The sequence below is a fragment of the Raphanus sativus genome, chromosome 9 (assembly GCF_000801105.2).
Source record: "Raphanus sativus cultivar WK10039 chromosome 9, ASM80110v3, whole genome shotgun sequence".
NCBI lineage: Eukaryota > Viridiplantae > Streptophyta > Magnoliopsida > Brassicales > Brassicaceae > Raphanus > Raphanus sativus.
In genome coordinates, this window is record NC_079519.1 from 37,236,714 (window position 1) to 37,249,026 (window position 12,313).

Genomic DNA, 12,313 nt, shown 5'->3' on the forward strand with positions numbered 1-12,313 from the left:
ATTTTTATTTATTACTTTAAATAATTATATTATGTGATTTTAATCGTCTATTATATCACAGTGTATCATATAAGAATCTAATATTTATAACTAATTGGACTTATATTATAAAAGTTTTATACTAACAATTTATAAATAAAATATTTTATATTTTATTTATATGATATATAAATTGATTTTGATGTGTGATTTTTATTTTATTATTTTTATTAATCACAGTGCGAAGAGAGAGAAAGGTGTGTGTTTTCTCTTCAATAGTTAAAGGATTTAAATGTATATTTTCCGTGTGAGATAACCTACCAATTTGTTTTCAAGCGCCCACGTGCGAGTAGGCAAACTTAAAATACACTTTTGGGTCGTTAATTTTTTTTTTTTTTGAAAAAGTTATTTCACACAAGTGATTATTTCATCAAATGCTAATAGTTACAAATTCTACTTAACAGTTTTGAGAATTTTTATTTTTATTTTATTTTCTTGCTCTAGGAAGAATGTTGCTAGCTATCAAATATAATAGAGATATAAGCCTAAAACACAGCGTTTTGTGAAAAAAAATAATAGAAAGGTGGGTTTCGTGGATTTATATGTTTGGGCTTTGATCCAATATAAGCTATAACAGAGAGAAGCTATCAAGACCCACTTGTAAGTAAATAAAGAAAGACTTGTAAAACGTAGCGTATCGTAAGCACAGCGCGAATCTGGCTTTTAAACTCTCTTAAATGAATCTGGCTTTGTTTCTGGTTTAGGTTCATAACCATGTCTTGATCAGAACAAATTTTTTCGCCAACCTCTCCAAATTGACTTATTAAACAAAATAATGAAATTAAAATATGATTGCTTAGTGCTTAGGATATGGTATAATATCAGTTTTGTCCAGTCTAACATATGGATAGGATCAGTTTCATTAATACTTATTTTCAGTGTGCTTTTAAATTTCAACTTGTCACATTATTGAGGTTTCATTTGTTTTAATTATTTTATCCAGAAATATAGATCTCCAGGTTGGACTTATATTTATCACTGTCGTTAATTTCATTTTTAATTTCATTTAGAATTTTTTTTTAATTTGATATAAGTATTCAGATGTGAAATGCCAATTAGGTAAAATCTACACTTTATTACAAAAGTAGAAAAGCAAGACGCTAAGGTGGGACCCAGAGGTCAACTTTACACTTGACCTCTCTTGTGCAATAAACGAAAGGGGACCAAAGATGCAACAACTGAAAGCAAAACTCACTTTCTTTAACACTACTGTACAAACACTTATAGAACATCTTCTTTTTTTGGTAAAATAGAACATCTTCTTTCTTCGTCATTATCTTCATCTTCTTCTTTCTTGGAATCTCAGACCTCGTCTGAGAGTTTTGGACAGCAAGCATCCACGGCGTCAGCCACCGTCAGAAAGATGTTGTCGTGTCCTAACATGTCAACAAAGTGTGACAAGTGTAGCTTGCCAATCACCAACGGTCCAGGGTTCGCAAGAACCAACTGTTATAAACAGAATCAAAATTTACAACTCTCCACAAAGGTAATTAATCTTCTTCAACTAATCCTTAATTAAATCTATTTGTTTTTGTACGTATATGTTTTACCTGAATATCTCTTTTCTGGAGAGATTTGTATAAGTCTTCTAGAGCGTGAATACCACTTGTATCGATGTCCGTAACAGCTGAAAAAAATATTGTTTTCATTAATCTTTGCTTATAAGGAATAAGAACTAGAGAAAACTACATATATGATCTGAGATTTAGGGGCTTTAGGGTTAGTTTTAATAGTTTTTTGATAATTTGAATGCTATACGACTTATGTATAATAGTTCTTTCAAAATTTGGAGGCAAAATTGAATATATCATCCGGCTCTCTCCAGAACCGGTTCTGACTTCATAGCTATTGATTATGAGTAAAGTTAACTTACGAGACATTTCGATGATTAGAAACTGGATCCTAGGTAGGCTTGCAGCTTTCACCTTCTCTTCTTCCTCTAGTAACCATCTTTGGATCCTGTAAAATCCAAGGGTTTCCGGATTAGTCTTCTTGTCATCCAAGTAAAAGTTCTTGGCTAGGGTTAAATTTTTTGTTTAGGGTTGACCTTTCTCTGACGTAATTTGAGTTGGAGAAGTAAATTGCCGAGTCAACACGGATGGTAAGAACCCCTGGAACCATGGTGGCTTCAGGATACTGTTGGATGTTTCGGTATACTGAAGTTCTTGGAATGTTTCCAAGAACCGCGGTTCTAGGTCTTGTGACTTGCAAGAGAATCTTAGCAAACGATATAGAGACCTGTCCACAAACACACACAAAACAAAATCAGCAAACTAAGACAGAGCTGGAATTAGAGTCATTCATGATGGCATAGATTTAGGGTTTAGATAGCGTGAGACATACGGCAATGAGAAGTCCGATCTCAACGGAGACAAAGATGACGCCGAAGAAAGCTCCCATACAAGCGATGAAGTCGAGCTTATCGACCTTGAAGATCAAAATCGCAGCTTGGATATCAATCAAAGGAACCACCGCGTTGATGATGATAGCTGCTAGGATTGCGTTTGGTGTGTACTTGAAGAGAGGAGTGAGGAAGAGCAGTGTCAAGAGAACAACGATTGACATTATGATGTTGGAAACCGCGGTGTGACATCCAGCCATGAAGTTTACAGCTGATCTTGAGAATGACCCAGTCGCTACGTAGCAAGAAGACATGGACCCAACAACGTTCATAACACCTAGTGCTACCATCTCTTTGTTGCCGTCGATTTGGTAGTCTTTCATTGCAGCAAACGTTCTTCCAATTGCTACAGCTTCCTGTGAAAACATTAATATATTCAGTGTTAGAAAATGATCTTGTTAATTAAAACAATTTAGGCGGCGTATAGACACTACTCCATTACATAAAACCTAATGACCGTCTAATTATTCCTTAAAACATTTAAAATATTCAAGTCTTGACTTCTAACTAATTGGTTTTAAATTGAAATCTTAGTTGTTGATTTGTAACTTACTGTTAAGGCGACCATTCCAGCGACTATACCAATACGAATCCCCTTTGCCAAGTTATCTCCGGAGAAGTAAATTTGATCAAAAGAGGAAGGGTTGATCCCTTTGTCAAGGTGTTTCACCTTTATTCATTAGAGAAGGAAACAAGTTAACACAAAGTCGGAAAGCTTGCTAGGCAAGTAACTACTTAGAATAGACAAAGGAGTTCTTACAATTTGGACTCCTTGCTTGTCGGCTCTGGTTATGTAGACAAAGAAGGTAGAAATGATAACTGATATCAGTGGTGCAATCGCTGGAACCCAGAACAGTTTATTGCTCCTTTTCCCCTGTTCCATCAACAAACCAAGAGATATCCGATTCACAGATCAAAACAATAAGAACAAACTATTATGATATTACAATATATTCCCTCTGTTCCAAAATATTTGAAGTTTTAGATTAGTGCACAACTATTAAAAAACTTGTTTTCATCTAAAAAATATGATTAAAATATAAATTTAAAACTATTTAACCAATTACAAAATATATTAGAAAATTCTAAAATATTATTGGTTACACAATTTTTGAAAAAACTAAAAATTATATTAAAATATGAAAACATCTCTTTTGAAACATCAAAAACTTTTTTTAAGTATGTCTATTTAGAAACGGATGGAGTATATAATTTCTTACAATGAGTTTAGAGGTGAGAAGGAAGGTCAAGAAAGATGCAGCAATGAGTATAGTCTGCCAATTCCACTGCATAAACCAAATTGACATGTATTAGTGAAATATATTACACAATGGAGGAATCAATAACACAAAACAAGAGTTCTTACACCGTGATGAGCTGCACTGAAGACAGAATCTAAAACAGCAACGATATCGGTTTTCTTGGTGAATTTTCTGATCCCTAGGAACCCTTTAAGCTGCTGAAGAGCGATTGTGATGGCTGCACCACCCATGAATCCAACCACGGCCGCGTGGGAAAGAAAATCAATCAAGAACCCTAACCTGAAGAAGCCAAGAGCTGCTTCGGTGACACCGGCGAAAAACGTGGCGGTGAAGGCAAGGCGGAGGTATTCATCAGGGTTTGTGTTTGGATCGATCTCAGCTCGAAGGAGAGTACCTAGCAGCAGAGAAACCACAGCGACGGGTCCGATTGCTATATCCCTAGAACTCCCCATACATGCATACACCAATGGAGGAACAAAACTCGAATCTGTAAAACCATTTTCAACCATATAGATTTATGAGTTGTCCCATCCCATGTGTTATTACTCAAAGTTAAGTAAAATTCAAACTTACATAAACCGTATTTGGGGTCCAGATTCGCGAGCTTAGCGTATCCGATATCCTGGAATCATCATAGAATATACTTTATAAACAAAGCAAGGATAGATGACTTGTGACACAAGTCAACTAGTGTGAATAGGTTTTTTTACCTGAGGAATACAGAGACTGGCAATGGTTAGACCGGCAATGAGATCACCACGAAACTTCTTGAGATTGTAGCTACGTCCCCAATCGAAAACCGGAAAGACAGATTGGAGACCGAGCATGAACTGCTTGGACTTAGGCTGATCCTTAAAATGTCTGAGAGGATCATCGTGGAAGAAAGTTTCTTTGAACGTGTACATGAACTCATGAAACATGTTCTGCTTCGGTGGGATCCCAACTTTATGCCGTGGAGGCGATGATTTGATCGGAAAATCTCCACCGTCCGTACCCGGACTTGCATCACCGTCCACAGGATGAGCTCTCGAGGCCATAGCTATGTATCTACAAAACAGGACAAGAGACTAGTTAGGTTAATTCAGTCACAATGTTTGAGGTTTGGTTTAAAATCAGTTTGAGGATATATAATCGAACCAGGAGATAGAATAGATAGCTGGATATATGGTTTGTAGGTGACTCAAAGTGTGATTTTGTAGCAACATTGATGCAGCTTATTTATAGTGAAAATTTTAGGAGATTGATTTTAATTAATTATGAGAAGAGCGTGTCATCGTATAGATTGATGAATGTGGATAGGTAAGAGACCAAATGCATGATCAAATATGAAAAGTCTAAATAGATTGCAAATTGATTCTTTGTGTCTGTCGACATTTATGTTAAAACAAACTAAGTCAATGGTTTTGTAGCAAATTACATATGCGCATAACTGCAAACAATCTCAATTCAATAATCTAGTTAACTGTCTGCCATAAGAGAGGTCGTTGACTAGCACTGGCACTGCCACGTGGCGATGTGCAGATGTTTTGAGATAAATATAGATATTTATTATAATACCAATATATATCAATCAAGGACGAGAATTTAACGTTATTTATCTTCTTTCAGTTTCCTAGTATTTAATTTAATTAAAGCTTTGAGTAGACGATTAAGAATTAAGATGTATTGCAATATTCGAAAAATATTCGAAAATAATATACTTAATTAACATTTGACATCCAGATTTTCTTAGATATTGGTTGCTTGAACAGAAATATTAGAAACAAGACCTAAAAATCCCAGAATGCAAACCGAACTGAACACAAATTTAGAAAGACGACCTAAGTACCTAACTAGATACAAAACAAACCTAACTCATATACACATATGCTCTATTTTTAGTGGTTCAAAAGTTCTATTCTGGACTTTACATCTTGTCCAAACTCAAACTATGTAGCTGTTCTGTCAATTTCGAATTAACTTGCTAATTATAATTCCAAGGAAAGCCTGTCTTTTGTGCAAGGTGATATGGAGTGGCTGGATTAATTCTAATACTTTGGCTGCTCTTATAAGTTTTCAACCAAACATATTTCATAGCAATTGGGGTTTCCAATTTATATGCACATATTAAAACGTTAAGCTAAAAAAAAATTGTTACTAGAGTCAAACTGCCAAAATGAAAACCAAATGTTATGACTTTGTGATTAATACAACTAAACAAGAACGGTGTATGCATGATTGAAATTTGAGTTAATTGATATATTATCAAAGGAACGTTCTAATGGATATAATGGTGCTATGCACGCTTATTCGATCAATTATATAATGCGTGATGGTGATTCTGGTATCACACGGTAAAACTATCGAAAAATGAACTGATCAGAACTATGATTAAGTTTTAACAATAAAAGTGTATATGATTAAGCATATACGCACGTGTATTCTATAAACGGGGAAATAAATATAAAATGATGAAACAAAAAGTGGGTAAAGTAACAAAAAGATGCATAACCATTGATAGTTGGAAGGTGAAAACCACCACTTACCTGGAAAAGAAGTAGAAATTCGATCTCGTTTTTGTAGCCTTTTCCTCTAGAGATCTCTCACGTGGTTTTCTTTCTTTCTTTATACGAAAAGTGAACTTTTTAATAACATAAAAAGAAATAAACAAATATTTAAGAAGTAGAAGAAAGTTCACGAGAGACACAGTTACAACCTCCCCTTTATCAGATTTGAAACGCCAGATCGTTCACTATTATTTTCTAAGTTAAAAACATTAAAATTAGCAAACCCAAATCGTGTCCAGGTTCGCTGAATTTCTCTCAAAATATTAATAAATAAACAGAGAAATATGTAAACTGGGGAAAAAAGCACTTAAAATACAAAGAATTCGCAGTAGAAGAGAAACGTTTTGTTAATAAATTCGTCTTTTGGTGTTTTTAACTGAAATAATCTTTAAATTAAAAGAGATAAAAACTCGTGATTATGATATTCATTGTTTTCAGGGAAGAATAAAAAGGTTATATGAAGTGATAATGACAGAAGTCATGGAAACTAGAAACACATCGAAGCGGTTAGATCGAACTTGTTTTCACAAAAAATGCCACTTGTCTCCGAATTGAGAAAAGCGAAAAGGTCAAAAGAAAGGAGCGATTTATTTGGGGGATGGAGTTGACTTTTAAGAAAATAGTGGGCCCCTGCCCTGTAAGCATGAACCTAGACTGTTATGTGGCTTCGTTCTTCTTAGGTGCAGTTAGCCATTGACTGTGTCTTCTTACGCTCGCTAGTGCTGTGCTGGCTACCGGCTATTGGGTCTCCATGTTGATTCATGGCCAGCCACACACTATTCATACTAGTATTTAATTAGTTTGAAATTTCTTTTCTCCTACTATAAATTCTTAGAACGTTTTTGTTTTGGAGATGTTTTATTCTACTCCTATCTGTTTTGATTTGTACTCGTTACCCGTCCACACCATACGCACATATGACACACCATACGCACAGTTTTGCCGCTCTATTATAATTTTTCAAGCTTAAACTTGTGGACATGCAAAGATACATGATGGCCCAATCCAGAAAACGACGATCGTAAAAAAGTCAGAAAATTGCTATGCATCATGGTGTAAGACCTATATCATTTTTTTTGGTAACAAAGACCTATATCATTTAATTTAGTGATGTCTGTAAATATATAATTTGTGATTTTGCCGACCAGGAAAAAATAATTGGTAGTTTGTTGCCATCGTATATTATAAGAAACTGAACGTTTGAAAGGACTCAGGAGTCACATATATATAAATTTATAATCGAATAATACAATTTTCCAGTTCCGTGATAAACTACAGGTAAGTAGGGAAATATTTCTTTATAAAAAAAGTAGGGAAATATTTAAATTTTTTGAAAGCCTTTTCAAAAAAAAAAAAGAAATATTTAAATTTTCAGGTGCCGCCCAAAAGATGTTAACATATAATAAGTCAGCTGTCCAGAGTTCGGACGAATGTTTCTTTCATACACGAATTTTAATGATATGTATAATAAGTTAAGATTGTGTTTTCACAACACATTTTTGGGTAGTTTATATAGTTTGATAAAACGACTAAGACAAATATGTGTTGCAAGTGATATTGACACAAAATGAATTTTTGATTGGAAGCATTTAATAGCGTTATAAAATGGTCATCAAACGAAAAACGCACCAACTGAAATCGTTTACAAGTAGGCCAAGAAATATGTTTAGTGTTTATGATTGTAGGGGTGGGCACTTTACCCGATATCCGAAGTGGCACCCGAACCCGACCCGAAAAACCCAAACCGAAATCCGAACCGAAGTAGCAAAATATCCGAACGGATATTAAGTTAGAAGAGATTGGATATCCGAACCCGAACGGGTAATACCCGAACCCGAATGGATATCCGAAGATAACCGAACATATGTATACTTACCCTTATATTTCTAGTTTACATCTCTCATTTTATTTAAAATATTTATATTGATGTTACACATACTTTAAAATCATATAGTATATATATAATTATGGAGAAAATAATTTGATATTCATTTAAAATGCATGTCAAACTTTTTGTTTCGTGTATTAACAAAAATTACATCCAAAGTTAAAAACAATAGCCAAACTAATATTTTTATTTTTGAAATATTATCTCCAAATCTATTAATCATTCAATCTATAAAAAAAAAAAGAATCAGTTAAGTGAAATCTATATTTTTAAATATAAAAAACTTAAAAAATGAAGAATTTATTTTTATTTCTTTAAAAATCTAAATATCCGAACCCGATCTAAAATAACCGAACCCGAACTAAAAATACCCGAACCCGACCCGAAGTACAGAAATACCCGAACGGGTTCTATATCCCTATACCGAAATACCCGAAAATCCGAAATACCCGACCCGAACCCGAACGGGTATCCGAACGCCCACCCCTATATGATTGCATCTAACCCAATCAAATATTTAAACCACGCGTTATTGTTGAAAAAGAAGAAAAATACATGTTGGTATTCGTTAAAAAAAATATATATATATGCTATTTTGGCTAAAGTATAATGATTTGAATTCTATTTTTCAAAAGTCTTATTAACGTATAATTAGAAATTATTCAACTAATCATAAAAAACTATAAAATGTTTTTAATTAAATATTTCTGATAAAATTAAAATTATCTAACATTTACAAATACCAAATTCTTTATTAGTTTTACGTTTTGAAACTGATGAAATATTTACTAACTAAATTCTAATTAATATTCTATATTCATTAACAATATTTTACAAAGAAAGTTCTTAAGGCACAGTTAGTGGTCTCCCGTAAGTGCAGGACGCGGCAACATGTACTTATGCATTTTAAATAAAGGTGACATGATCGTTATCTTGGTTGATAGATTGGTTCGGTTCAGTAATATTTCTTAATAGTTCGAGTAATCTGTTTAACAGAAAGAGATCAAAGAAAAAGCTTATATAAACTAGTCATCAGTTTTTTTTCGTATAGACTGAATTATTATGTTGAATCTTAGTTGTTATAGGTTGACTTACGAATTTCTTAGCTCTTACCCATCACTTTTTAATCAATATATAACCTTTTAGACATACGGGCAGCACTTTTGATATTAACATTTAAGATTAATTGAATTATTGAACTTTACATATGTTAAAATAGTTTATTTAACCCCACGGTTTAATAAGTTTTTCAGTCAATGTTGAAATTTCAATCCATGAAAAATTTGAATATTCATATATATATGTGCGCGCGCGCACGCGCGGATAACAAAATTTCCAAACAAAAATATTATGTCAAATGCTTAGAATTCAGCAAACTTTGTAATTTTGTCTCATTGTCTGCAACAATGCATGTTATGTTTTGTCAAAAAAAAAACAATGTATGTTATGTTATGAAAAATCTGGTTCAACTATTGTTGCTCGTGCTCGGTAGCTTCATAGCAAGTTTTCTGGACGTTTTCTATGATGAGAATGAAGTATTATTTTAACCACTACATCTGTTCATTTTTAGGCTTTTTTGTTGAATTTATTACTTTCGTTGGAGAGGACCACTGGGGATATTATAAATTTCTTCTTGGTCTTTTTTTCTGTCGTGTTACTAATATTATTGATATGGATAAAAATCATTCAGCTGTTGGATGGTCAGGCTTTGCCTCTGTTGGAGCCCCCTCTCTGGATATGGCAGACCTCATTCTCTACCATTAAAAATATATATATAACAATTGCGTATAGTCTAATATAATATTAAACATTTTGAAAATTATTTCTAGTTCTTTATGAATGGCACAGTGCACCCGCTGCAAAAAATGTATATACTAGCGCCATATGAAAATAATAGCCATTTTAATTTATCATGTTTTAAAAATATATATTTTTTTTGTCGGATATATATATATCATAAACTACTTTATTGATCAGCAAAGTTTCACACAACAGGAGTTGGCATTGTTCAGATTCGTTGGACCAGAGAACCTAACGTACGAGTCTATGACTATGACCTTACAGTAGCTAGCGTGGAGGATTCCTATGGATGAAAAGAGTGGAAAAGTGAGTAAATGAGTCATGAGTGGCTCATATAGTGGACTAGCCATGCTTCGATCATGATCGTCTGGTGAATATATTCCATTGTTTTTTAAATTACAGTAACCAAAAATTCCAAAACATATTCTATTGGGTTTGATTATAGTAACAAAAAGTTCGAAAGTAAAAGAGAACGTGGACCGAAACTGCCCAAAGACTTCATCTCCTCCGCTGAGTTCCATATTCTTCCATATAAAGCTATAGAAAAAGAGCCCCGAAAGAATTAAATCAAAATTTCATTTGCATATTCTGGTTCTTTTCCTTTTCCTTCAAAATCAATTATGATATATAGTGCCTTCTTTCTCCATCAAACCATTTTTGTTTTATTTGACAACTCAGACATCTCCACTTAAAATATTCGTTTCGGATCAGAATTCGTACATAACTATCACATAAGAACATATATCTTCAATTTATATGTCAATTAATGATTTATATTAATTTGTTTGTTAAGTTCGGGAAATTTTATAAAGTATATACTGATAGGTTTCCAGCAAGTATATTCAGATAATTAGTGTGAATATATATACATGCAATTATCTGACCATCCAAAGTTTCCGTATGCTACAACAGAATGCTTTATTTGTATTATGCTCAAACTTCAAACGTTGCGTATATTCATAAGAAAATAGTTATAATGTTTCATGTGGTGTCCTTGATGTATTTTCGTTCGATAGGAGTAATAATACTGCTGAATTATTTGTCATTAGTCTAGTGGTCTCAGCCACACACTTTTTACCTCTCACATATCTGAAACTACGGGGTTTTGATATAAGCAAACGTGAATCAGCCGGTAGTCTATCAACTTCTGTTAATAATACTGATAATACTAATTTAGACCTAATGGCATAAATTAGTCATACATTTTAATTTCTTGTTTTTCTACAAGTAATCCACTTATAAGATTCATATATTCTTTGAACAAATCGTCACACTTGATGTAATACCTATTTTATTGAATAAATTTTGCATATAATTTTTAAAAATATACAAAATCTTGTGACTATGATGACAAAAATGGTCACCACAAGATCGTACTTATCGTTCACATGACTAATAATATTCTTTATACTATGTACGACCGTGATATATTCCGACAAATTTACCATGTATTTTGTAACATTCCCTCTTGTTGGTATGTTATAAAACATTGTTGTCAACAAATGCGAATTAACTTAGAAGAAAGCAAAAGAACAAAATGAATAAAGGCAAATATTCTTTTAAGGTTTTTTATTATTGAATGAATAATCTTACAAACCATTACATCCGAATTTATAGTAGTCTCAAAACTTAATTTTCTTTTTCCTATAATAATACATACTTATATAGAAAAAGTAATTTTCCTAAACCGAAAATACATACCAACGAATGCTGAGTTTTTGTCAGTGCATAGAGATAAAAGCATTGGTTTTTACTCACATATACGCTAAATAAAAAACTGTTCACAAAAAAGGTTAACGCGCGATAATTATTTGGAATGATTTTGGAAACATGTGAGGTTGGTTTTATTTGACATGGGGAATGTCAGTGATATACTGATATTGGATCATAGAATACCGAGTTGGGGTGAACCACGCACGTCTCTTCACTCAATGTGCAGTGCACAATGATTCTTTCCTCGGTTGCTGTCTTGATCTTTCTCTTCATGAAACATAGGTGAATTTGATCCAAAAAAAAGAAACATAGGTGAATTTGTTTTTCTTTGTTAATTTTTTTTTTGCTCAAGTCATAAAATGACATGTAACTAATGGGGCCAACTTTGATTGAAGGAAAAGTGGTGTTTAGTGATGTAAAGATGAGGATTCTTTTATTTTCGTATAACCCCAATAAAAAGTTTCACGCTCAATATGCATGATACATATATAATATGAGAAATTGAAAAATTATTTGTCCATGTGAATCAACGATAGTGAAGTGCCCAGACTGTCATAGTGCACTCTACCCAACATATAACTCGTTTTGGTCGGAAGTCATTTACCGTTTGTGCTGTTGACGTTAGTTCATTCGAATGTATTAGATTCATTGTCCTTTGGATTGC

At 33.1% G+C, this 12,313-nt stretch overlaps 1 protein-coding gene across 4 annotated transcripts; it reads right to left on the reverse strand.

The window, feature by feature from the left end:
• Nucleotides 1-1,094: 1,094 nt before the first annotated feature.
• LOC108823828 (sulfate transporter 1.2) lies at nucleotides 1,095-7,066 on the reverse strand. Of its 4 annotated transcripts, XM_056993377.1 has the most exons (13): nucleotides 6,398-7,066; nucleotides 6,228-6,304; nucleotides 4,413-4,749; nucleotides 4,276-4,324; nucleotides 3,807-4,189; nucleotides 3,661-3,726; nucleotides 3,201-3,314; nucleotides 2,994-3,110; nucleotides 2,383-2,796; nucleotides 2,087-2,277; nucleotides 1,913-1,998; nucleotides 1,590-1,666; nucleotides 1,095-1,485 (listed from the first exon to the last, which is right to left on the reverse strand). In XM_056993377.1, the coding sequence occupies exons 3-13, from the start codon at nucleotides 4,737-4,739 to the stop codon at nucleotides 1,342-1,344; spliced, it is 1,968 nt and encodes a 655-aa protein (XP_056849357.1). In that variant the 5' UTR covers nucleotides 4,740-4,749; nucleotides 6,228-6,304; nucleotides 6,398-7,066; the 3' UTR covers nucleotides 1,095-1,341. The 4 variants fall into 4 exon arrangements, with proteins under 4 accessions (XP_056849357.1, XP_056849356.1, XP_018452612.2 ...); XM_056993376.1 differs by having other exon boundaries at nucleotides 6,228-7,066; XM_018597110.2 differs by lacking the exons at nucleotides 6,228-6,304; nucleotides 6,398-7,066 and adding an exon at nucleotides 4,840-5,254.
• Between the last annotated feature and the right edge of the window lie 5,247 nt (nucleotides 7,067-12,313).